This window comes from Cherax quadricarinatus, chromosome 38 (assembly GCF_038502225.1).
Source record: "Cherax quadricarinatus isolate ZL_2023a chromosome 38, ASM3850222v1, whole genome shotgun sequence".
NCBI classification, from domain to species: domain Eukaryota; kingdom Metazoa; phylum Arthropoda; class Malacostraca; order Decapoda; family Parastacidae; genus Cherax; species Cherax quadricarinatus.
In genome coordinates, this window is record NC_091329.1 from 8,513,252 (window position 1) to 8,540,170 (window position 26,919).

The window sequence follows — 26,919 nt, forward strand, 5'->3', positions numbered from 1 at the left end:
TTGTGCAGCAGGTGTGAAGACTAACTGAAATTTGATAATTGCGTTAAGACACTCAGCCCTGACGCCCTTGTATATGCATATTGATTCAGGGACCAGAATTTATATTGAGAGAGAGAGTGTGTGAATTTAAAGATTCACTATATCGTAAATCCACATTCACTTGCCTAACAAAGAAATTCTCTTCGTTTACACCTATTTAGTACAAACAATATTTAATATTCCCATTAACTACTACTACAACATTACATTTATATTCGCATTATTATGGTTTCAGTTCTAAATCAGAATTTAAACGACGTAACCATCTGCTAAAAATTGTGATTTGTCGTGGTTTATCCGTCAGGAAACAGTGTCTCCTGACACGGGTGTTCAACACGGGAAGTCTCCTCTGACCTACACAAGCTAGGTCTCTCTCCCACTAGGTCTCTCTCCCACATTTGAAATAAAACAATGGATCTTTACATAGTAATTTATACTAAGATGATATACTTAGGAGTGTCTTAAACTTTTAATACGTTTCACAGATTCTGACGTGGGGAAACCAGCTACCAAAATTATTACTTTCTCCAGCACCAAATTCTTCTGTTAAGAGTTGTCATTTTTTGGCCTAATAACTTTCAAAAATAATAGCTGCTCTCTAAAAAAAAAAGTGGTAGGATCGCTGGCTCAGTGGTAAGGTGACATGTACGTTGTGTTGTCTCTCGAGGCGGGACATTGTGTCGCGGGGTCGAGCCCTGGCCTGCCGCAGTTTGGTAAATGATTCAGAATGTTAAAACTGTCATTACTTGTACAATATGGAGGGATGCTACCATCTAAGTGTTCATTACATATTAAACTGAATACAATATACGCTGTGATGATAAGTTCTTGCAAATTGCAATATTCTTTGCATTTAGTTTTTCCCTCCTGCTTCTCCGTATTATTTCTTTCCTCTTTCATTTATTTACACATTGTTATTACTTTTTCTTCTTGCTGCTTTTTCTTCTCATGCTCCTGTTACTCTTTCTCCTCCACTTCTCCTCTTTGGACAGCACTGAAAATAGGTTGGGCAAATATTTTTTGTTAGTAGGTTTGGGGTTTGAGAAGAACCTGCCTAGTGTGGGCCAGTAGGCCTCCTGCAGTGTTTCTCCTTTCTTGTGTTATTATATGTCCCATTTCTTCTGTTACGCATTCCCTCTCATTTTCCCTCCCCACTCTCCTCATTCTAGTCCTCTTCCTCCTTTTCCATCTCCTTCTCCTCCTCCTCCTCCTCCTCCTCCTCCTCCTCCTCCTCCTCCTCTTCCTCCACACTAAGATACCATTACGTTACCACCTCCGTACAGATCACCGTGAGTGCTGGAAGGCAGAGTTTGAGTGCTCTAACGGACAGTGTATCCGGCCTGGACGTATATGTGATGGTGTTGCCCACTGTAAGGACGCCACGGATGAGGTCCACTGCCTTCCAGGTAATTACCCCAGATTGCCTCTCACTTAACGACGCCACAGATAGGCTACCCCAGAAGCCTGATTCGACCCATGCAGATACAACTAGGTGAGTACAGTTTGTAATATTGTACGGTCAGTATGAACGAGCTTTAAGAACCCCACGAATAAACTTTAAGGATCCCACGAACGAACTTTACGGACCCCACGAACGAACTTTACGGACCCCACGAACGAGCCTTGCCATCTATCAGGTTTAGAGGTTACGAGTAAACTCGATTGTCTAGCAGAGTTCCCTCGTGATTTGATATATCTGGTCACTGGGCTACCATGATGGTAGGCTTAGGGTAGCTACTGGGCTACCATGATGGTAGGGTAGCCACTGGGCTATCATGACGTGAGATTTAAGATAGCCATTACCTACCATTATGGTGGGATTTAAGATAGCCACTACCTGCCATCACGGTGGGATTTATGATAGCCACTATCTGCCATTATGGGGGATGTAAAATATTTGACATTTCGGTCCTCCACCCATTTCAGAATGGACAGGTCATTCGCTCAACTGGGAATCAAATTCCAGGCAATCTGGGATCCCAGCTGGAGAGGTTCTGGAATGGGATCGGGAGGGAAGAAAGAGGATTTTGAAGAATATAAAAACTTTACGTTGTGGGAATATACAGTTTTAGCAGTGTATGGACGATACATCATTTACTGTTGCAGTTTTACATTTGTTATCGTCGCTGTCCTCGTCATTATATATATATATATATATATATGCAAGGAATTCGCGAGAGCAGGCGAAATATACACAAACACTGATCTCTGGCTGAAGGAGACTCGAACCTACGAACCTTAGGACAAGGTACGCAGTGCTTTACCAATCTACCCACACTGGGTAGATTGGTAAAGCACTGCGTACCTTGTCCTAAGGTTCGTAGGTTCGAGTCTCCTTCAGCCAGAGATCAGTATTTATATATATATCAGTGTTTATATAGGATGGGGTCCACCTCTGGTGTAAATTGTGGGACCCATAGCCTGGGAGAAGTGGATAAAAAGGCTTCAAGGAGGAATATTTGGATTTCTTCCTGAAGCCGTTTGAATATTCCACTTCCCCTACCACCCCATCTTTTAAACTATTTTTTTTTTACCAATAGGAATATTTAAGATTTAAGAGATACATTGTTAATATAAAGGTGGCATATACGGTACATGTTGTTACGTGTGTATCACTGATTATAGGGCGAAAATCTCATCCAGCTCCTCAGAGCTGGGGCGTGTGCCCAAAATGCAGCAGGCATTACCCCTTTGAACAGCCGCACTGAGCCGCTGGAACAGAAAACTAGCTGCCCTGGGATCCCTAGTTACCCTGATGAGTCTTTTTCCCAGCTCCTTAAGGAAATTAGATGCACTCTTTCCCCATGAGCCAAGGGTCTCTGAGCCTATGGGAACAAACATATAATGATGGGCAAGGTCTCCATATTTTCTAGACTTTTGGGACTCCCTGAAGCTGGCAGCTGCCCCTCCTTCCTCCCTGGTGTATTGGAGATAGGTATCAGCCAAGGTAGATGCACATGTATAGTCCCACACCACCTGCTTCCCATCTGTCCAGGCTTGAAGGGTGATACCATCTGGACGCTTCTGGCTGCCATCAGATCTGCATAGTTGGGGTGGCTCCCTTACTGCTGGGCATCCAGCTGTTGTGAGGCTCCTCTTGATAATGTTATTAACCTCCTCATGTCTTGCCATCTTTCCCTCGGATTTACGGCACACAAGACCATGGTACCCGAATCGGTCTGCTGCTTCACTGCCACAAATACACCTGTGTTCGGCGAGAATAGGGGCGGCAAGTCGAAGGGCAACACCAATGCGGATGGTCTGTGGGTCAAGGCGTGTGCCAAGGCTGGAGTTGGGAAAAGCCAACAGAAAGTCCCCAGCATGAGGGGCTCTCACTGCCAGGAGGCGGGCTCTATCCTTCCCTGACACACTTTGAAGCATTGTTGAGGCAATATTTTCCACTACTGGACCATCCCAGTGCGATTGTTTGTAGTTGTTGGGGGGAGCAGGTCTGGTTTCAGAGCCCGTTAGAATATCCCAGATCATTGCTCCGTCAATGAATTTTTGGTCCTGGACTCCAATCTTGTCCCTAAGATGTTCAGGGAGAATCGCTGTTACAAGCTCTCTGGATGCAATACACGAGGACAGAAAAGCAGGTAACGCAATCTGTGATGACTTGCGGACACCAATGCCTCCTAGTCTGACTGGAAGTGTAGCTTGGTTCCACTGCCCGTCTTCTAGAGTAAGGTTAAGTACTTTCGTAAAAATCTGCCTCAGAATACTGTCATATTCGTGCAGTATAGGGTTATCATATGAAGGTGCACATCTTAGGAAATATATATATATATATAATTTGTGTGTGTACCATAAGTGTATGACGCCCTATATTGGACTGATAAAACTCTCCACCAGCCCAGTGGTGAGTTTCGTAACTAAATACTCCAGTGCTTCATGTGTGTTTGTAATTTACGTGGTGATATTGCCTTCGTGGGAGGGAGTTAGTCATGCCAACTTTATAGTTTGTATTTAATGCCAGTATTGAGGTCATGGTAGGATATAATGAAAGCATTATGTTGTTCATTTTCTCTAAGTGTGTGGACGAAATGTTGTACACCGCTTTTAAGAAACATTATTATGCTAATTGTGTGCTCACCTATTTGTAGTTGTAGAGGCCGAGTGTCGGCTCCTGGCACCTTCTCTGCTTGCTGTTATTGTTTCTTCCCCCTCTCCTGCCTGAGTGAGCCGTATCATACCTATATTTAAAACTGTGTGGATCCAGCCACTATCACTTCGCTGTCTAGGTCATTAAGTTCCTGACCACTCCAAGGTTAAAGAATTATTTCCCAATATACCTGACTATCAAACAGACTCTCCCTCTCCATCCTGTATTTTTGGCATGTAAGTCAAATCTCCCTAGTTCTTTTGTCGCCATACCCTCAACTATGGGACTAATTTCGTTACAAACCTTTGTACTTTGTCCTCCAGCTCCTGTGCATCCTCTTTTTTGGACGCGGGCTACATACTGGAGCTTCATACTCCAAGGTGGGTCTGATAAATGTCGTAGGTAGAGAAATCACGGAACGGGTAGGGATTTGAACCCATGGCGAGTGTATCGTAAAACTTCAGACCAGTGCGTAAGCCACTGGGCCAGGTCGCTACAGTAGCAGAGTGGTTTACGCACTGGCCAGGAGTTTTACGACTCGCCATGGATTCAAACCCCTCCCGTTCCGTCGTTTGTTTGCAATCGTGTTATTAGGATTTCGTGTGTATTGGCGTGAATGACGCCTTGTTGATTGTGCTGAAAGCTGACCCTGAATCTACCAGTGTCGTGTTTGATACAGCTGTTATTGTGCTGTGAACCCTGGGTAAGATGCTTGAGATTAGCCTCACTTCGAGGTCCTCTTCCAAGGAGTTTTGCAGCCTCTCTCCTCCGAACCATTACTTGTCGATTAGACACTTGGCCTGTTGTGTGTGTGTGTGTAGATGTCAGTACTGACGTACTAACTAGGAGTACTAACCTTACACTTGATGTATACAGTGACGTCAGCGTTGATGTGTCTCTCCTTTCCCCCACAGAAGACTTCGCCGTGTGTGGGTCGGGAGCTAGAGTCCACCGCTACTACTGGTGTGATGGTTGGCCAGACTGTAGGGACAACCACGCCGACGAGCTACACTGTGAGTACCTCCCTGTGGCTCTTGATCCCAGGAACTTCAGCTAGGAACCAGGGAACGGGTGGGGGAGTGAATCCATCTGTTCACACCCCCACCTGTTCCCTGGTTTGTTTGTAATCGTGTTATTGTAAAGTAAAAGGACACAAGTGCAACTAATGTGACATTTATTGTGGCAACGTTTCGCTCTCCAGGAGCTTTATCAAGCCATTACAAACAATACATGGACACAGAGGGTATATAAAGGCTCAGAGTGAGGTGTAATACTAGTGAGGTACCATTTCGATGTTCACTAGTAGTAGTAGTAGTAGTAGTAGTAGTAGTAGTAGTGGTAGTGACAAAAGTAATACAATATGGTAGAGCAATTAATTCGTACATGAGTAAAAGGATATAAAAGCTATTACTTGGGTAACATAAAAATAGGTTGGACAAATATAAACTGGAATGAGGCAGCTTGTTTCAGTGTTCACTCTCTGTGCTTTGTGTAGTATAACAGGAGAGACTATGTGATGGCAGGGTTTACTGTTTTCAGGAGGATTCTTGCTAAGACTTCGGAGATGGTGAAGCTGCCGCTGTTTTGTTTAATTGTATTCGAAACAGCGATCAGTGCTGATTCGAGGCACTTGCGTCTGCGGAAATTAGTTTCGTTGATCACTAATTGGGCGTCTCTGAATTTCATGAGATGACTGGTGGAATTTCGGTGTTGTACACAGGTGGTACCTCACTAGTATTACACCTCACTCTGAGCCTTTATATACCCTCTGTGTCCATGTATTGTTTGTAATGGCTTGATAAAGCTCCTGGAGAGCGAAACGTTGCCACAATAAATGTCACATTAGTTGCACTTGTGTCCTTTTACTTTACATATTGTCGGTAATTATACCAGCTTTATTACAATCGTGTTATTGTTTCGTGAGTCATGATGACAGCTTCAGCTGCCATGTCCTAGGATCAAACATTGATTACCCTCTATTTCCCAGGCTAAAAGTAATACTGCTGCTACTACTACTACTACTACTACTACTAATAATAATAATAATAATAATAATAATAATAATAAAAGTAATTATAATAGTAATGATAAAAGTAATAACACTAAATAATAATAATAAACTTACTGTGAGAGGGAAGAAAGAGGGGAAGCAATGAGAGAGAGAGAGAGAGAGAGAGGAGAGAGAGAGAGAGAGAGAGAGAGAGGGAGGGGGGAGAGTGCAGGAGCCAAGTTGTAGTCTGAGGTGTAGTGGCAACAATGTTGTGTTGTGCCACAGGTGGTGAGTGTGACCCAGCTTGGCAGTTCCAGTGCCCCAACAGTCGCTGTGTGACTGTCAGCAACCTGTGTGACGCCATCTGTGACTGTGTACCCGACTGTGCTGACGAGGCCAATTGTACCCACCTTACCTACACCTTGACTGACGGTACGTCACCTTCCTCTACACCTGCAGGTGAGTCTTCCCACACCTGTCAGCGTCCTCGAGTTAAACAATGAAATGTGTGATGGTTGACTATTTTAACAGGTACAGGTGTGATAGTTGACCATTTAAACAAGTACAGACGTGATGGATAACTATTTTAACAAGTACAGGTGTGATGGGTGACTATTTTAACAATCACATGTGTGTTTTCTTACAGGTGTGAAGGTGTGTGAAGTTGGTTCATCAATGAGCTGTTCCGTGGCCAGCTTGGACCGGGTCCTGGACCGCTGTATCACCCTCCCCTTCCTCTGTGATGGTCGCAATGACTGTCATAATGGTGGCTACCTCTCGGATGAATCTGGCTGTGGTGAGTCTTACAACCATGTAGTGTTGTGGTGAATGTACTCGGGTGATAGTGGTGTTGATAGTAGTGGTGTGAGTGTACTGGGGTAGTGGTAGTGGTGTGAATATACTGGGATAGTGGTGGTGGTGGTGTGAGTGTACTGGGGTAGTGGTGGTATGAGTGTACTGGGATAGTGGTGGTGGTGTGAGCGTACTGGGGTAGTGGTGGTGTTGCAAGTGTACTGTGGTAGTGGTTGTGTTGTGGCTATAGTCGTGGTGTTGTGGTTGTGGTGGTGTTGATGCTGGCGGTGTGAGTGTACTGAGGTAGTGGTGGTATTGTGGTTGTGGTGGTATTGGTGGTGGTGTTGAGATGGGTAGTGTGATGTGAGTGTTTCAAACATGATGTGTTGTGATGTTCTCAGGTGTAGGTAGGTGGTGGTAGTGTGGTGAATGTGTCAACCAGCTCCAGTACTTGTGTTACAGACATATACTACGGGATTTTGCTGCTCCTGTTGTATTGGTTGCTGTACTGGTTCCTGTATTGGTTTTGTATTGGTTTTGTATTGATTCCTGTATTGGTTGTTGTACTGGTTGTTGTATTGGTTGCTCCCTGGAAAGGTCTTGTTCCTCTGCAGTAATACCGGTCTGAGTCGGTCATTTTAACTAGCAGTGCCAGCCATGGCACTCTTGAGGCACTGTTACCCTGACATTGATTAATGACCACATGATTTGGTGGGGATATTTGTTGTGGGTGGGGGCTCAGGGGGGTGGGGGACGAGATATGAGGGAGGGGGGATACACGTGTAATAGGAAGATTGGGGGGATGGGTGTTGGGACAGTGATAACGTTAGATGTGGAGGACGGGGATTATGAAGGGCTAGAAATTCTGATTAGGGGAGTAGAGGAAGAGGTGGGGGATAGCCATGTGGTATGACTGTTGTTACTACTGCTGTCATATTTTCGCCGTCTCTCTGGCAGTATTGACAGAGTTATGTAACTGTGCTATCTCTTTGTCTGTCTGTCTGTCTCTCTCTCTCTCTCTCTCTCTCTCTCTCTCTCTCTCTCTCTCTCTCTCTCTCTCTCTCTCTCTCTCTCTCTCTCTCCCCTCGTGAGAATCAATTTTTCCATCAAGGTAAAAGAAATGAATGGTTCGTGGGGTTTAAAGCCCATCGACTAAACAAGGGTCATAAAGGCTGCGAGTGATTCTTTCACCACCAGTCAAGAATACTGTAATGATTTAAAGTATACTCTCAATGTATATATAATGAGACACACACCTCTTGGTGTATATAATCTTGGTGTGCAAGGATCAAATAGCGTACGTCAAGATAAGTTTAATTTGGATATCTACAAATGATTTTTCGGATAGTCTTGTAACTTTGTAGAATGGTTCTGAGGGATGTTGTAGGCTTATATCAGTTGTACATTACGTAGATTTAGGCCTAGACAAAACATTCCATTCATAACTTTCCGTGACTCGGCAACTAACCACAAAGTGGAAGGAACCGGATGGAATTTTGTAGGTTGGTTGTGAATTGATTCACCTTGTGTGTTGTGACTTGATTCTGCACTCGAGATTTCCTTGAGAATAATTTCGCTATTCTGGTGACGACACTTCTCCTTAACAGATGTGTTGATCTTCCCTTCCTTCTTGCTTTGTACTCTCTCTGTCCCATTCCTGCCCTCTTCTCGTGTATATATACTGGCTCCCTTACCTTCGTGTGTTAGTGTGACTAGTTAATGGTCCAGGTCGGACTGAAACGTTGTAATAAAGTCTCTTTCTCCTATGTGCGGGTTATGTATGTATTGTTCCAGCCACGGTATTGTGCCCATGTGTTCTTAATGCAGATGTCTCTTACCTTTCGCCTGTTGGTATTAACACACCACTTCAACCACTTTCATTCTTATGTGCTACCAATAAGTGGTCTTGTTTATGTTGCAGGAGAGGAGACTTGTGGAGGAGGTGATGGAAATCGTAGTGACTGGTTCTCCTGTAGTGACGGTAGATGTCTCCCTCCCAACCTTCACTGTGACCACAAATACGACTGTCTCCATGGTGACGACGAACTCAACTGCTGTGAGTCAGACTATATTCTGTGTCTCCTGTGTCAGTCAGACTATGTACTGTGTCTCCAGTGTCAGTCAAACTGTGTACTGCTTCTACCAAGAGGATGTGGGAGGAGGAGGAGGACAAGGAGGTAGAGTAGTAGTAGTGGGAGTATTATTCTTAGTAGTAGGAGTATTAGTAGCAGTAGTAGTAGTAGGAGTATTAGTAATATTAGTAGGAGACGGAGGACTCCCCACAGGGGAATCAGGGAGGCTAAGCAGGAGACATGAATCAAATATGTGAAGACAGAATAGACAGGCCTTGCCAAGATGATGTCGTGGATAGATGGATGCATGAGGTAGATACATAGATGGAAGAGGTGGATAGAGTGGATAGACCTAACCTGGCATATGTTTTATCTTCGAAAATTGTGGGGATCACCTTTAATAATCCTGAAAATGATTGCTGCTGCTGCTTCTTCTTTCTCCTCCTCCTCCTTATAGTACAGGACTTCTTTTCTATGCTCAAATATTTTAGCATTAACGTTGTATCCAAAATCAACTTCTCTAGTGCGTCTCTAGTATTAGAAATTACTAACCGAAGCTCTCCCATCTCTGCAGCCCGTCCTGAGTGTCAGAGCTCTGAGTGGCAGTGCAGGAGCGGGCAGTGCATCCCTGCAGCCGGCCGCTGTGACCTCACCTATCAGTGCCATGATAAGTCAGACGAGGTCAATTGTGGTTGGTAAACATTTCTTGTTGCGATGCTTTTATCTGTGTAAACATCTGCTGTAGGGAGTTAATGCAGTGTTATGTGTGAATGTTTGCTGTCGTCGGGAGGGATAATGTGCCTAGTCAGGAAGGGACAACATTTATTTTAGGGGACTAACGTATCTTTGTAAATGTTTGGTAATAAGAGGGTTAATGTGCCTTGTCGCATGTTAATGTTTTGTCTCAGTACGTAATGAACCTTGTCAGTGATAAACGTTGTCTCTCAGTTGGTAACGAACCTTGTCAGTGGTAAACGTTGTATCTCAGTAGATAACGAACATTATCAGTGGTAAACGTTGTCTCTCAGTAGTTAAGGAAACTTGTCAGTAGTAAACGTTGTCTCTTGGGAGTTGAGTAGTATTACGTGCTAACATTTGCTGTCTGGGGATAATGTATCGTCTAGTAATTAGGCAAGTGACTGCCGACCACATGAAGATGGGAACGAACGTATCCACCGTTACTGAGCACGTTTCGGTCTTTGCACCTTGATTACCTCGAATACATGATCACTTCAAATGTATTTGAGGTGATCAAGGTCCAAGGAGCGAAACGTTTTCAATAAAGGTCTCTACAGTGAATGTATTTGCGTCAGTTTCCCTTCAAACTTTACCCTAAAGAAAAAAGTCATGGGACGAGTGGGGGTTTGAACCCATGGCAAGTGAGTTCTAAAACTGGCAGGCCAATACGTTAACCACTTGGCCAGCTGGTTAACGTACTGGCTCGTTCCCTGATTTTTTTTTTTTTTTTTTGCAATCGTGTTAGTACGATTTCGTGAGCCAGAATGCTAGCGTGAGTCAGTAAGCCTCCTGCAGTGCTCCTCCAATCTCATGTTCTCATGTAGCACCGACATGTTGTCGAAAAAGACACGTGCATCACGTTTCGGCAAGAAGGGGACCCAACCCTAACTCGGGTGGTAATGCACTCGTTTAACACATTGAGGTCCGTGGTTCGACCCCGGTACGGGTGGAAACATTGGGGGCATGTTTCCGCCCTTGTTCAACTAACAGCAAGTAGGTACCTGGGTGTTAGTCGACTGGTGTGGGTCGCATCCTGGGGGACAAGACTGACCTAATTTGCCCGATATGCTCTACATAACCAGGGACTTCCTATATAATATGTTATTGATATCAGCTATGGTCTGTATAAGTTGTATCATATACTTGTAGAAAAAAAGATTATTATTATTATTATTATTATTATTATTATTATTATTATTATTATTATTATTATTAATCATTCCCCTGTGGCTGTGTCAGAAATCTCAGTTTACCTCAAGAGTGACGATCGCTCTTCTTGGGTTCGTGTTTCTTAAGAGGATAAACACTTTGAATAAAAGGAAAGGTTTTTGAGAGAGGTTGTAAATTAAGGGGAGTGATTATCTTGGTAGTGTTATAGGTAATTATTGTTGATCGTTTGTTTGATCAGTTTATATTTCAGATTTATACATAGAATCCTTTTTGTGATTAAGTTAGCAATTACTGCCTTGTTTAATTAAGATAATTAATTGGCTTTTGTGTTCCATCTTCTCCCCTGCAGATATTTTTTCTTTAATTCTCTTATCTCTATCTCTCTCTCACACATTTTGTTGTCATTTTCTTCCGCAACTCTCTCTCTCTCTCTCTCTCCACCCCTCTCCCTCCCAGTACCTCACTACGTGTTCTCTTCACTGGGTGTGGCAGGTACGGTGAGCTGTGGTGCTGACAGACGGTGTGACAGCGGGCAGTGTGTGAAGCCGGAGCTCTGGTGTGACTGGCTGCCTGACTGTCCTGACGCATCTGATGAGGCACACTGTGGTAAGCTAACTCTTGTTATGATTACCTGACTCTTTATCGTTGTGGTGAACTAACTCTAGTAGTGGTGGTAAGCTGACTTGTTATGATCTGACTTGTGGTGAGCTGACTCTTATTATGATAACCTGACTCTTTATCGTTGTGATGAACTGACTCTTGTGGTGGTGGTAAGTTAACTTCTTGTTAAGGTGACCTGACTTGTGGTGAGCTGACTTGTCGTAGTGGTGGTGGTGAGCTGACTTCTTGTTGTGGTGAGATGACTTGTTGTGGTGAGATGACTCTTGTGGTGAGATGACTGCTGTCGTGGTGGTGGTGGTGAGCTGACTGTATCAGAAAGCTGTTTTGAAGCATATGAATTTCTACTGGCATTTCTCCTACGTTCATAGGAGCCAAGTACTGAGGCACTTCTGCAGTCTCAAACTTAACCATCACACACTAATGACCGCAGGTCAGCCCCCGCTGGCTTAGTTCACATGAGGAAGAACATCACATGAACATTGCTTGAGAATGTTCACAATTTCCTTGATTTTTTCCCGAGTCCTTGATTCGATCCTCAGACCATCACATTGATATGGTTCTGGTCCTCATTCTCGCCGAAGACGGGTGAATCGGCAGACAAAGTCTGCCCTCGTTGTCTCAAGAAGAAATTAAGGTTATCGTTAATTAAGGGAAGCCTGGGTAGAGCCCGCCACCTTGCCCAAGTGAAGCTGGTAGTACAGATCTGCTGACAGTTAAAAGCGTCCAGTTTAAGAGAGCTAGATAAACAGATGGTGTGAGGATCATATATGTGCATCCACAATAATCCACATTCATCCTCAGCAAACCAGATCAGCAGTTGGTGGTAGTGCTGATGGGTTCACAGTCCCGGGAACTAGATAATAATGCTCACATATAACCCGTAAACAGGAAAAAGAAGCATATGACGTTGGTAGTCAGTGGTCCAAGTCGGACCGAAGCGTCGTCATAAGCTTCTCTTTCCTGTGTGCGGGTTGTGTATTGTTCCAATAACGGTATTGTCTCTCGTTGTTCTCTAGATAATACTAGGAACTCTTGCAGTGCTAGCACTCCGTTCCAATACACTTGAGGACTCGGCTAGTGGCAAATTAAATATTCAAGTTCCTGAGAGAGAGAATTCTGGCAATTAACTAAAGCGAAGTAAAGAACCCAGGACAGCCAGTTTTGTGTTACGGCACCTCACTGTTAACCCAGGACAGCCAGCTTTGTGTTCTGGTACATCGCTATTGTTCCACAGAGCGTTAATGTCAGATGTATCCTAGGCTCTACAGAGTTAGTGTATGATGTCTTTTAGACTGGATAAAGGATTTGAAATGTAAGCGCTAATAAGAATTTCTCAACCATACGCAGTGTAATTTTAAATCCAGCTGCATATGGAAAAAAAATTGCGAGGACAAATATTTTTTTAATTGAATTTTAATATTCTTGTCTCAGGGCTTCCAGCATCAACATAGGTAGTGCTGCTATCCTGTATATATATATATATATATATATATATATATATATATATATATATATATATATATATATATATATGCAAAACAACCAGTGTGAAAGATTAGTGAAATTCCAAGCGCTTGGAATTTCACTACTCTTTCACAGTGGTTGTTTTGCATATTTTAAAATCACCTGTTTACTGTGATCTTATTGCATATATATATATATATATATATATATATATATATATATATATATATATATATATATATATATATATATATATATATATATAATTGATTTACCTCTATATATTAAGATAGTGTATATGTTGGGTGTTGTCTCTTAGAGCGCAGGAGGGAGTGCAGGTTGGATGAGCTGCGATGCGCCAGTGGCCAGTGCGTACCACTGCGGTACAAGTGTGATGCTTCAGTGGGACCTAGACAAGCGTGTGCTGACTCTTCTCACCTCCTCAACTGCTGTAAGTTATTTTCTCGCCATCTATCAGCAGGATAGATATAATCCCACACTCCATCACATGGGATAGGATTACACACAGTAATGAAATCTTTCAGCCTGAGCCTTCAAGTAATGTTGACTTTAGTGCTGGACTCTCCAGCGTCGCTCTCACACCTTGTCCATTTAACATCGTGCTCTCTTATTTTTCTTCTCGCTCTTTTAATCATCCTGAGTTGACTCCTTCCACCTCCAGCGATATTAATGAGTTATCCTTTTTAAGCGAGTCTTTACTTGCTTCCTACGTGTTGAACCAAACACTTTTCTTCCTTCCTACGTGTTGAACTAGATGCTCTGTCCCTCATTTCCTCCTGCGTCCTCAGCACGATGCATCTGCCCCCCCCCCTCTCTCTCTCTCTCTTCCTCCCGTTACTGTTAGTGTTGCAACTATATTACCAGTTATCCTGTGCCCCTGACCTCATCTTGCTCGACATAGCATGTTTCATGCCCTATTTTTTTAACTCTGCAACTTTTATTAGGTCTACAAAACGTACACCTAATAAAAGTTACTTTTGCAAACGTATTTTCCTTACTAATTACAATACGGTATTTGGACCCAGTCTTCACATAGCCAGGGACCTGTAATAATAATAAGCAAAAGAAAGAATAGTTAAAATATAATAGTAAAATAATAATGCAGTAGTGTTGTGGATGGCGGAAGGCTGACTGGCGTGGTTCAAGTATTTTACTTCTGAATGAAGCAGTTACTGCTAGTTGCTTCTTCAGGTTGATAGATGGGGAGGGAGGTGCGTGATTTGAGGCTCGCTAAAGGCTCTTGATCCGTGGAAGTGGAGCTACTCTTCCATAAGGCACTTGTAAATTAGTCTACCGCAAGGGCAATACTAGCGAAACTACTAGCAGGGTATTAAGCAGGTGTTCCGGGTACGGAGATCGAACCTAATATGTTTTTTTTAAGAACATAAGAACATAAGACCGAAGGAACACTGCATCAGGCCTACTGGCCCATGCGAGGCAGGTACAAGTCTCTTACCGGCTTAAGCCAATGCACCCAACCTAGTCAGGTCAGGTCACATTGACTCGTTCAACATGGCTTGCTTTGACACTCGAGAGAAGCCGTGCTCAAACTAATGCAGTATATTGTAGCTCAGTCTTCCCCAAATTAAGTTATTTTAGGTTTTAAGGTGCGAAATGCAACTTTAATGACTCTCCTGCAGTCGACAGGCTTTAAACCACCTCACCGGCCAATATACGCTCAGTTACAAAGCTATAAGAGCATTTCTAAGATAAATTAGAAACTACTCATTGAGTTCTAAATGTGTTGTTGACCACACTTACGAAGACAACGTTTCGTTCTGAGTAGGGCTAAAAGTTGTCTTTATAAAAGATTGATCAGTAATCTGGGTCTCTTTTTCACAAACTGAAACAAGGACAGGTAAATGTACTTAGTAAGTTTTGTTTAGCAGATGTTTCGACCACATTTCCAGAAAAAAAGTCTGTTTCGCCCACATTTCTTAAAATGCCTTTTAAGTTTTGCAATGTGTCTTTAATTTACATTGTGTTGGTGTTCAGATACCCCGTATGAGTCCTGGGTAGTGAGATACCCCGTATGAGTCCTGGGTAGTGAGATACCCCGTATGAGTCCTGGGTAGTGAGATACCCCGTATGAGTCCTGGGTAGTGAGATACCCCGTATGAGTCCTGGGTAGTGAGATACCCCGTATGAGTCCTGGGTAGTGAGATACCCCGTATGAGTCCTGGGTAGTGAGATACCCCGTATGAGTCCTGGGTAGTGAGATGCCCCGTATGAGTCCTGGGTAGTGAGATACCCCGTATGAGTCCTGGGTAGTGAGATGCCCCGTATGAGTCCTGGGTAGTGAGATACCCCGTATGAGTCCTGGGTAGTGAGATACCCCGTATGAGTCCTGGGTAGTGAGATACCCCGTATGAGTCCTGGGTAGTGAGATGCCCCGTATGAGTCCTGGGTAGTGAGATACCCCGTATGAGTCCTGGGTAGTGAGATACCCCGTATGAGTCCTGGGTAGTGAGATACCCCGTATGAGTACTGGGTAATGAGATACCCCGTATGAGTCCTGGGTAGTGAGATACCCCGTATGAGTCCTGGGTAGTGAGATACCCCGTATGAGTCCTGGGTAGTGAGATACCCCATATGAGTCCTGGGTAGTGAGATACCCCGTATGAGTCCTGGATAGTGAGATACCCCGTATGAGTACTGGGTAGTGAGATACCCCGTATGAGTACTGGGTAGTGAGATACCCCGTATGAGTACTGGGTAATGAGATACCCCGTATGAGTACTGGGTAATGAGATACCCCATATGAGTCCTGGGTAGTGAGATACCCCGTATGAGTCCTGGGTAGTGAGATACCCCGTATGAGTCCTGGGTAGTGAGATATCCCGTATGAGTACTGGGTAATGAGATACCCCGTATGAGTACTGGGTAGTGAGATACCCCGTATGAGTACTGGGTAGTGAGATACCCCGTATGAGTACTGGGTAGTGAGATACCCCGTATGAGTACTGGGTAGTGAGATACCCCGTATGAGTACTGGGTAGTGAGATACCCCGTATGAGTACTGGGTAATGAGATACCCCGTATGAGTACTGGGTAGTGAGATACCCCGTATGAGTACTGGGTAGTGAGATACCCCGTATGAGTGAGCACTGGGTACCCCGTATGTACTGGGTAATGAGATACCCCGTATGAGTCCTGGGTAGTGAGATACCCCGTATGAGTACTGGGTAGTGAGATACCCCGTATGAGTACTGGGTAATGAGATACCCCGTATGAGTACTACCCCGTATGAGTACTGGGTAATGAGATACCCCGTATGAGTCCTGGGTAGTGAGATACCCCGTATGAGTCCTGGGTAGTGAGATACCCCGTATGAGCACTGGGTAGTGAGATACCCCGTATGAGTACTGGGTAATGAGATACCCCGTATGAGTACTGGGTAGTGAGATACCCCGTATGAGTATTGGGTAGTGAGATACCCCGTATGAGTATTGGGTAGTGAGATAGTATGAGTACTGGGATACCCCAGTACTGAGATACCCTGGGTAGTATGGAGTACTGGGTACTGGGTTGTGAGATACCCCGTATGAGTACTGGGTAGTGAGATACCCCGTATGAGTACTGGGTACTGGGTAGTGAGATACCCCGTATGAGTATGGAGTACTGAGCTGGATAGTGAGATACCCTGGGTAGTATGGAGTACTGGGTATTGAGATACCCAGTATGGGTACTGGGCAGTGAGATACCCAGTATGGGTACTGGGCAGTGAGATACCCAGTATGGGTACTGGGCAGTGAGATACCCAGTATGGGTACTGGGCAGTGAGATACCCAGTATGGGTACTGGGCAGTGAGATACCCAGTATGGGTACTGGGTAGTGAGATACCCAGTATGGGTACTGGGTAGTGAGATGCCCAGTATGGGTACTGGGTAGTGAGATGCCCAGTATGGGTACTGGGTAGTGAGATACCCAGTATGAGTACTATTCACTCAAGATGATTTAACTCACCCCTCGTTTACATTTTGTGCGAGTGCAGCCAAGGAAAGATGTGGCCCTGGTTTGTTCCAGTGTGGGTCAGGGCCCTGTCTACCCCCGAGCATGTTGTGTGATGGAGAGGTTCAGTGTCCACTCACCTGGGATGATGAAGACAACTGTCGTGAGTACATGTCTTGTTTGTCATGTTCGCTAATGAAGGTGGGATGCTGGAGTCTTGGTTGCTACTAGTGATGAAGGGAGGGATGGTCAGGTGCTGGTGGATTGGTCAGGTGCTGGAGGGTTGGTCAGGTGTTGGAGGGTTGGTCAGGTGCTGGAGGGTTGGTCAGGTGTTGGAGGGTTGGTCAGGTGCTGGAGGGTTAGTCAGGTGCTGGAATACATCTGACAGTCGCTACTGAAAGCGATGTATTAAAATATTTAGAATAAATTACTGTATTGGGCAATATCAAAGACAATATCAAGAGTTTAAAATACTCGTTGTTAACTGAAGTATCGAGCATATATATATATATATATATATATATATATATATATATATATATATATATATATATATATATATATATATATATATATATATATATATATATATATGGAAGATGGAGGGAATATTTTGAGGAATTGTTAAATGTTGATGAAGATAGGGAAGCTGTGATTTCGTGTATAGGGCAAGGAGGAATAACATCTTGTAGGAGTGAGGAAGAGCCAGTTGTGAGTGTGGAGGAAGTTCGTGAGGCAGTAGGTAAAATGAAAGGGGGTAAGGCAGCCGGGATTGATGGGATAAAGATAGAAATGTTAAAAGCAGGTGGGGATATAGTTTTGGAGTGGTTGGTGCAATTATTTAATAAATGTATGGAAGAGGGTAAGGTACCTAGGGATTGGCAGAGAGCATGCATAGTTCCTTTCTATAAAGGCAAAGGGGACAAAAGAGAGTGCAAAACTTATAGGGGGATAAGTCTGTTGAGTATACCTGGTAAAGTGTATGGTAGAGTTATTATTGAAAGAATTAAGAGTAAGACGGAGAATAGGATAGCAGATGAACAAGGAGGCTTTAGGAAAGGTAGGGGGTGTGTGGACCAGGTGTTTACAGTGAAACATATAAGTTAACAGTATTTAGATAAGGCTAAAGAGGTGTTTGTGGCATTTATGGATTTGGAAAAGGCGTATGACAGGGTGGATACGGGGGCAATGTGGCAGATGTTGCAGGTGTATGGTGTAGGAGGTAGGTTACTGAAAGCAGTGAAGAGTTTTTACGAGGATAGTGAGGCTCAAGTTAGAGTATGTAGGAAAGAGGGAAATTATTTCCCAGTAAAAGTAGGCCTTAGACAAGGATGTGTGATGTCACCGTGGTTGTTTAATATATTTATAGATGGGGTTGTAAGAGAAGTAAATGCGAGGGTCTTGGCAAGAGGCGTGGAGTTAAAAGATAAAGAATCACACATAAAGTGGGAGTTGTCACAGTTGCTCTTTGCTGATGACACTGTGCTCTTGGGAGATTCTGAAGAGAAGTTGCAGAGATTGATGGATGAATTTGGTAGGGTGTGCAAAAGAAGAAAATTAAAAGTGAATACAGGAAAGAGTAAGGTTATGAGGATAACAAAAAGATTAGGTGATGAAAGATTGGATATCAGATTGGAGGGAGAGAGTATGGAGGAGGTGAATGTATTCAGATATTTGGGAGTGGACGTGTCAGATAAGATAAGATTTCGTTCGGATTTTTAACCCCGGGGGGTTAGCCACCCAGGATAACCCAAGAAAGTCAGTGCGTCATCGAGGACTAACTTATTTCCATTGGGGTCCTTAATCTTGTCCCCCAGGATGCGACCCACACCAGTCGACTAACACCCAGGTACCTATTTGCTGCTAGGTGAACAGGACAACAGGTGTAAGGAAACGTGTCGAAATGTTTCTACCCGCCGGGAATCGAACCCGGGCCCTCCGTGTGTGAAGCGGGAGCTTTAGCCACCAGGCCACCGGGCCTGGTGGCGGATGGGTCTATGAAAGATGAGGTGAATGATAGAATTGATGAGGGGAAAAGGGTGAGTGGTGCACTTAGGAGTCTGTGGAGACAAAGAACTTTGTCCTTGGAGGCAAAGAGGGGAATGTATGAGAGTATAGTTTTACCAACGCTCTTATATGGGTGTGAAGCATGGGTGATGAATGTTGCAGCGAGGAGAAGGCTGGAGGCAGTGGAGATATCTGAGGGCAATGTGTGGTGTGAATATAATGCAGAGAATTCGTAGTTAGGAGGAGGTGCGGGATTACCAAAACTGTTGTCCAGAGGGCTGAGGAAGGGTTGTTGAGGTGGTTCGGACATGTAGAGAGAATGGAGCGAAACAGAATGACTTCAAGAGTGTATCAGTCTGCAGTGGAAGGAAGGCGGGGTAGGGGTCGGCCTAGGAAAGGTTGGAGGGAGGGGGTAAAGGAGGTTTTGTGTGCGAGGGGCTTGGACTTCCAGCAGGCATGCGTGAGCGTGTTTGATAGGAGTGAATGGAGACAAATGGTTTTTAATACTTGACGTGCTGTTGGAGTGTAAGCAAAGTAACATTTATGAAGGAGTTCAGGGAAACCGGCAGGCCGGACTTGAGTCCTGGAGATGGGAAGTACAGTGCCTGCACTCTGAAGGAGGGGTGTTGATGTTACAGTTTAAAAACTGTAGTGTAAAGCACCCTTTTGGCAAGACAGTGATGGAGTGAATGATGGTGAAAGTTTTTCTTTTTCGGGCCACCCTGCCTTGGTGGGAATCGGCCAGTGTGATAATAAAATAAATAAATATATATATATATATATATATATATATATATATATATATATATATATATATATATATATATATATATATATATATATATATATATATATATATATATATATGTCTTGCCGAATATGTAAAACTGGTCAATTAGCAAGAACTCATTTAAAATTTTAGTCCTTTCTGAAATTTTCTCTTATACGTTTAAAGATATATTTTTTCCATTAATGTTAATGTAAAAATTTTTAATTTTGCACCAAAAGAATCTTAGAAAACTTACCTAACCTTATTATAACAAAAACAATTTATTTTAGCCTAACCCAACTAAATACATTTTAGATTTGTTTACAATAATTTAATACTAAACAAACACAGTGAAATATATTTTTTTCGTTAGGTTCAGAATGATTTTGGCGAAATTATTGCATACACAAATTTTCACTTGTCCTATATGGCAAGATGAGCGTTGCTATTTAAGCCAAGATCGCAAGTTCTGCCTATTCGGCACGACATATATATATATATATATATATATATATATATATATATATATATATATATATTTCAGCAATTGACGTGAAGTTTGCCATGAAAGTTCTACAAAATGCTATTAAGTGTTTAAAAGATGTTAATACATCTGCAACCTCTGGGTTAGAGGAAACTATGAACAGGGAGGAATGGTATACAATACAGACGAAGATGAATTAAACACATGTGAAACATCTGGGCATCTTTACTTGTAGATGATTCGCCATCTAGTGTTTTTATCAATACAATACATGGATATAATCTGATGACTGTGGAAATATATACAGCCTAGGAGCAGGTAATGAGCACCGTTATCGTAAGTCAAGAGACCATAGTGGGAACAATTTCTAATCTGAATGGCATTTTCATGGCTTGATGATGTCCAGCTGGCATACGAAAAGCTCTCATCCGACTTTCTTTGTCTAAAACATTAAGTAAAAAATTTTGTAACAAGTTTAGTGCTTTTGCCTATTTGCTGCGGTAGTTCACCCAGGAGCAGTGAAGGAATCGTTTTTGCAGTTGAATTCCTAAAGTCTGTAATTGGCTACCAGATATTTTTTAGCACTGAAATCGATGAATCATTCCACAGAATTGTTTTGGTTAAGCAGTGTGACCTGAGAGCAAGGCTTTGATAGATGCAAGTGAATGACTGTAATCAGGGATGGAGGCTCTAATGAAATCCAGTGACTGATCAAAGGTGTAAGATTTATTTTCTCACCAGGCATGGCTATCGCCTTTATCGCGGAGAAGCTTTAAGAGCCTTTGTATAGCTTCAGGTTGGTAGGTGAAAAATAAACGTGTTTTCTCAACAAGGACAGAATCTTATCTGCTGGGAAAATAGCTCCTGGCTATTGTTGTGTTGAAATTTCCTCCTTTACACTTACATGTTTTGGCGACTGAAAGAGTTTCTCCAGAGTATTGCAGTTTCTGAGGCTCAAGTGCCTACAGTGTTTGTTGCCTGTATAAGGTGTTAGTCTAACAATTTATACAGTGAGTTAGAATGGTTTAATAAACATCCTCTTTGTTTAGATTAATTAACAATAACAATTGTGCGAGACGCTAGAGTTGTTATAACCACGTTACCACGCTTACCATAACAAGAACATACACATCCTCTTCAGTGTTCACAACTGACCATCAACCCTCAACCTTCTGTTACTAAAATAAATCAGCTAGTTACTAGTTGTCAAAGGCACTTGTCGATAGTCACTTGAACTGTTTCTTGTGTGTGTGTGTGTGTGTGTGTGTGTGTGTGTGTGTGTGTGTGTGTGTGTGTGTGTGTGTGTGTGTGTGTGTGTGCGCGTGCGTGCGTGCGTGCGCCTGTGTGCCTTTTTTTTAGTTATTAGCTGTTTAATTATAAGTAAACTTGATGTTATGGTAGTAGATATGTAAATAGTTTAACGTCATCTTTAATTCAATTTGATCATCATTTAATCTTTATGCGCGCGCACGCACGCACGCACGCACACACACACACAGGAGCTAGGACTCGACCCCTGCAACCACAAATAGGTGAGTACACACACACACACACACACACACACACACACACACACACACACACACACACACACACACACACACACACACACACACACACACACACACACACAGGACCCTGTACACCGTGTACGTTAGGCCCATATTGGAGTATGCGGCACCAGTTTGGAACCCACACCTAGCCAAGCACGTGAAGAAACTAGAGAAAGTGCAAAGGTTTGCAACAAGACTAGTCCCAGAGCTAAGAGGTATGTCCTACGAGGAGAGGTTAAGGGAAATCAACCTGACGACACTGGAGGACAGGAGAGATAGGGGGGACATGATAACGACATACAAAATACTGAGAGGAATTGACAAGGTGGACAAAGACAGGATGTTCCAGAGATTGGACACAGTAACAAGGGGACACAGTTGGAAGTTGAAGACACAGATGAATCACAGGGATGTTAGGAAGTATTTCTTCAGCCACAGAGTAGTCAGTAAGTGGAATAGTTTGGGAAGCGATGTAGTGGAGGCAGGATCCATACATAGCTTTAAGCAGAGGTATGATAAAGCTCACGGTTCAGGGAGAGTGACCTAGTAGCGATCAGTGAAGAGGCGGGGCCAGGAGCTCGGAATCGACCCCTGCAACCTCAGCTAGGTGAGTACAAATAGATGAGTACACACACACACACACACACACACAGTAGCGACCAGCGAAGAGACGGGGCCAGGAGCTGTGAATTGACCACTGCAACCACAAATAGGTGAGTACTCACACAAACACTATACTACACTGTATACAGATATTCCTGTTTACAGTGTTCTTGCGCACAGTAAGGTTAGTGTCGTCTTGTCCTTGCCGTTGCTTATTCCAAGGAAATTTTCCCTCTTTTTATCATAGCATCTTATGAAATTATATATCTGCTGTCCTCCAGCACAGTAAAGGATTTCATCTTTCTATTGTCTTCTTGTCTTTTGTTGTATTACAGTAATCTGTTGTATTACGGTTATCTGTTCTATTACAGTAATTTGTTGTATTACAGTTACTTGTTATATTAGTTATTTGTTGTAGTACAGTAATCTGTTGTAGTACAGTAATCTGTTGTAGTACAGTAATCTATTGTAGTACAGTAATCTGTTGCAGTACAGTAATCTGTTGTATTACAGTAATCTGTTGTAGTACAGTAATCTGTTGTAGTACAGTAATCTGTTGTAGTACAGTAATCTATTGTAGTACAGTAATCTGTTGCAGTACAGTAATCTGTTGTAGTACAGTAATCTGTTGTAGTACAGTAATCTGTTGTAGTACAGTAATCTGTTGTAGTACAGTAATCTGTTGTAGTACAGTAATCTGTTGCAGTACAGTAATCTGTTGTATTACAGTTATGTTGTATTAGTTATGTTGTATTATAGTTATATTGTATTTACATTTCTCTGCTGTGTTGTATTACAGCATTCTCGTGTTCAGCGTCTGCGCCGTACTGTGAGTGTAGAGACATAAGCATCAGCTGTCTCAACCAGGGCATGACCTCTCTGCCCTCTGATATAGAGCCTCAGATCTCTCGCTTGTAAGTACCTCTTGAAGCCTTTCTTAAGCGTTCAAGGTTCATTACTTACCCTTTGTATATAATCACGCCATATGTTACTGTGTGTATGTGTGTGTATATGTGTGTATGTGTGTGTGTATATATATATATATATATATATATATATATATATATATATATATATATATATATATATATACATTTATATATATTATATATATATATATATATATATATATATATATATATATATATATATATATATATATTAGTATTATATATAGTGTGTGTACTCTGTGTACTCAGGTATATGTGGATGTACGGTCGACTCTTATACCGCTTGGCCCTGCCTCTTCGCTGGCCGTTCTGGGTTTACTCTCTCATGGCTTCGAGGGCCTTATCGAACCTCTTCTTGAAGCCGTGTCCAGATAGTTCCATTTCCTGAACAAGCTAAAATTTAAAAATACTTCCTAAAATCCCTGTTGTTTTCAGCTTCCAGCAATGCCCTCGTGTTCCTGTTTTCCCGTCTCCCTGTCAACCCCATCACTTTCTCTCGGTATTTTGTACATAATTGTCATATCTTCCCTAGTCCTTTCCTCTAATGTTATCAGGGTTTATCTCCTTCAATCTTTCCTTATAGAACATACACATTGTTAAGTAAAAGAACACAAGTGCAGTTAATGTGACATTTTATTGTGGCAACGTTTCGCTCTCCAGGAGCTTTGTCAAGCACTTAGCTCTGGGATTAGACTTGTAAACCTCTTCACTTTCTCCAGTTTCTTGACATTCTTGATCAGGTGTGGTTTCTATGCTGGTGCTGTATACTTCAATATAGGCCCAAGGTACGTTGTATACCGTGTCAAGAATGACTCCTGGCTTAAGTTTCTGAAGGTTTATCTTATATTTGCCAGGTGCGCTATTGCTGCAGCAGTTATTCAGCTGATGTGCACCTCAGGCGATATGCTCGGTCCATTACTCATCTCAAGAGCCCTCTCTTTGATCGAGATTAGCAGTTGCCACTCGTCAGACCAGACCTATAGCCTATCCAGTTCTGCTAAGTCTTTCCTGGTCTTCATGTGTTTGCATTCTCCTCATTATTTTTACATCTGAGAACAGGGCTACCTTTGACTCTATCCTTTCCGTCATTTTCCCCATTTTGACACTTCTTCTCGAGCAGTCAGTCGTCTTTGTGTGTGTGTGTATACTTATATATATATATATATATATATATATTTGCGCTGCACCGTGCTCATCAGTTAGCGTACATTGTTTATTGAATTTTTTTTCCTGAGAATCACCATATGTATGTTTTCTTTATATTCGGCAGCCATCTTGCGGGGAACTACCTCAACCACACGCTAGATATCTCCACCTTCCTACCGTACCGGCACATCGTTTTTCTGTAAGTACTCCTATGATATTTATGTGGTTTTGGTGCTGGTTGCAGTGAATAAAAATAGGTGCTATCTTACCTCGGCTCATTTCATCTCCCATTCCTAACTTGTGTGGCTTGGTTGGCAACGCAATGAGTGTCCATGGTTCAAGCCTCAGCATGTTTCCTTAAACCTGCTGTCTCTGTTGACCTAGCAGCAAGTAGGTACCTGGGTTATTAGTAGACTGGTGTGGATCGCATCCTGGAGGACAAGATTGATTTGATGACGCACTAACGTTTTGGGGTTATCCTGAGTGGCTAACCCTTCCCGGGTTAAAAATCCGAATAAATCTTATTTTATCTTGCCTTTCTCCCACATTCCTTTTCACCAAGATGCGACCCACAACAGTCTACTGACACCTAGCCATCTGTTAACCGTAAGGTGAACACTGGCAACAGGTGTAAGGAGACGATTATACGTCTCACCCAGCCCGGAAATTGAACTTTGGAATTCCATTTGTGAAATGAACGTTCTATCCGTTCAGCCATGGATGTTAATTGATGCAAAGCAAGCGTCGAGCTAGGGGTGGGTGTGTGTGTATGTGTGTGTGTGTACTCGCCTAATTGTGGTTGCAGGAGTCGAGACACAGCTCCTGGCCCCGCCTCTTCACTGATCGCTGCTAGGTCCTCTTCTCTCTCTCTGCTTCCAGAGCTTTGTCATACCTCGTCTTAAAGCTATGTATGGTTCCTGCCTCCACTGCATCACTTGTTAGGCTATTCCACTTCCTGACGACTCTATGACTGAAGAAATACTTCCTAACATCCCTATGACTCGTCTGAGTCTTCAGCTTCCAATTGTGACCCCTTGTTTCTGTGTCCCCTCTCTGGAACAACCTGTTTCTGTCTACCTTATCTATTCCACGCAGTATTTTGTATGTCGTTATCATGTCTCCCCTGACCCGCCTGTCCTCCAATGTCGTCAGTCCGATTTCCCTCAACCTTTCTTCGTAGGACATACCCCTGAGCTCCGGAACTAGCCTTGTTGCTAGTTCCGGACGTGTTTGCCTACGTGTGGGTTCCAAACTGGAGCTGCATACTCCAGTATGGGCCTGATGTATACAGTGTACAGTGTCTTGAACGATTTCTTACTAAGGTATCGGAACGCTATTCTCGGGTTTACCAGGCGCCCGTATGCTGCAGCAGTTATCTGGTTGTGTGCCTCCGGAGACATGCTCGGATCTTTCTCCTTGAGCGAGGTTTGCAGTCCTTGGCCACCTAGTCTATACTCTGTCTGCGGTCTTCTTTGCCTTTCTCCGATCTTCATGACTTTGCACTTGGCAGGGTTGAATTCAAGAAGCCAGTTGCTGGACCACGTGTCCAGCCTGTCCAGGTCTCTTTGGAGTCCTGCCTGGTCCTCATCTATTTAATTCTCCTCATTAACTTCACATCATCTGCGAACAGGGACACCTCTGAGTGTATCCCTTCTATCATGTCATTCACATATACCAGAAATAGCACTGGTCCTAGGACCGACCCCTGTGGGACCCCGCTCGTCACAGGTGCCCACTGTGATACCTCATCCCGTACCATGACTCGTTGTTGCCTCCCTGTCAGGTATTCTCTGATCCATTGCAGTGCCCTTCCTGTTATACGCGCCTGCTCCTCTAGTTTCTGCACTAGTCTCTTGTGAGGAACTGTGTCGAAGGCCTTCTTGCAGTCCAAGAAAATGCAATCAACCCACCCCTGTGTGTTGTGGTTGCAGGTGTCGATTCACAGCTCGTGTGTGTGTGCATATGACATGTAATATAAATAATAATATCTAGTGCAGGTCATACTTAGACGTTGTCCAAAATTTTCTTTCCTAAGTGTAGGTTAGTTATGAATTGTTCCAGTCATGGTATTGTTGTGAATTGTTACATTCACTGTATTGTGAATTTCACTTTTCTTCCTGACTGAATCGCACATAGGGACATCACACGTCGCAGCTTAATCTCTTCTTATTCAACCATAAACTTCTGTTTCCTCTGCGCACCTCTGGAAATCGTATTAGCTTTTTATCGGAAATTTATTCTCACTGGAGTTTACCTGGAGAGAGTTCCGGGGGTCAACGCCCCCGCGGCCCGGTCTGTGACCAGGCCTCCTGGTGGATCAGAGCCTGATCAACCAGGCTGTTGCTGCTGGCTGCACGCAAACCAACGTACGAGCCACAGCCCGGCTGGTCAAGAACCGACTTTAGGTGCTTGTCCAGTGCCAGCTTGAAGACTGCCAGGGGTCTGT

The 26,919-nt window shown here is 43.3% G+C and overlaps 1 protein-coding gene across 5 annotated transcripts in view; it reads left to right on the top strand.

Annotated features, from left to right (window-relative positions):
* The window catches only part of LOC128692842 (G-protein coupled receptor GRL101), a 104,285-nt gene that overhangs the window by 49,952 nt on the left and 27,414 nt on the right, over positions 1-26,919 (top strand). For all 5 annotated transcript variants that reach the window (XM_070092072.1, XM_070092075.1, XM_070092076.1 and 2 more), the window contains exons 6-16: positions 1,323-1,445; positions 5,056-5,154; positions 6,417-6,563; positions 6,778-6,927; positions 8,845-8,979; positions 9,570-9,686; positions 11,396-11,509; positions 13,308-13,439; positions 17,005-17,124; positions 23,177-23,291; positions 24,598-24,672. In XM_070092072.1, the coding sequence (XP_069948173.1) occupies positions 1,323-1,445; positions 5,056-5,154; positions 6,417-6,563; positions 6,778-6,927; positions 8,845-8,979; positions 9,570-9,686; positions 11,396-11,509; positions 13,308-13,439; positions 17,005-17,124; positions 23,177-23,291; positions 24,598-24,672 (1,327 nt within the window). The remainder of the gene's footprint in view (positions 1-1,322; positions 1,446-5,055; positions 5,155-6,416; positions 6,564-6,777; positions 6,928-8,844; positions 8,980-9,569; positions 9,687-11,395; positions 11,510-13,307; positions 13,440-17,004; positions 17,125-23,176; positions 23,292-24,597; positions 24,673-26,919) is intronic.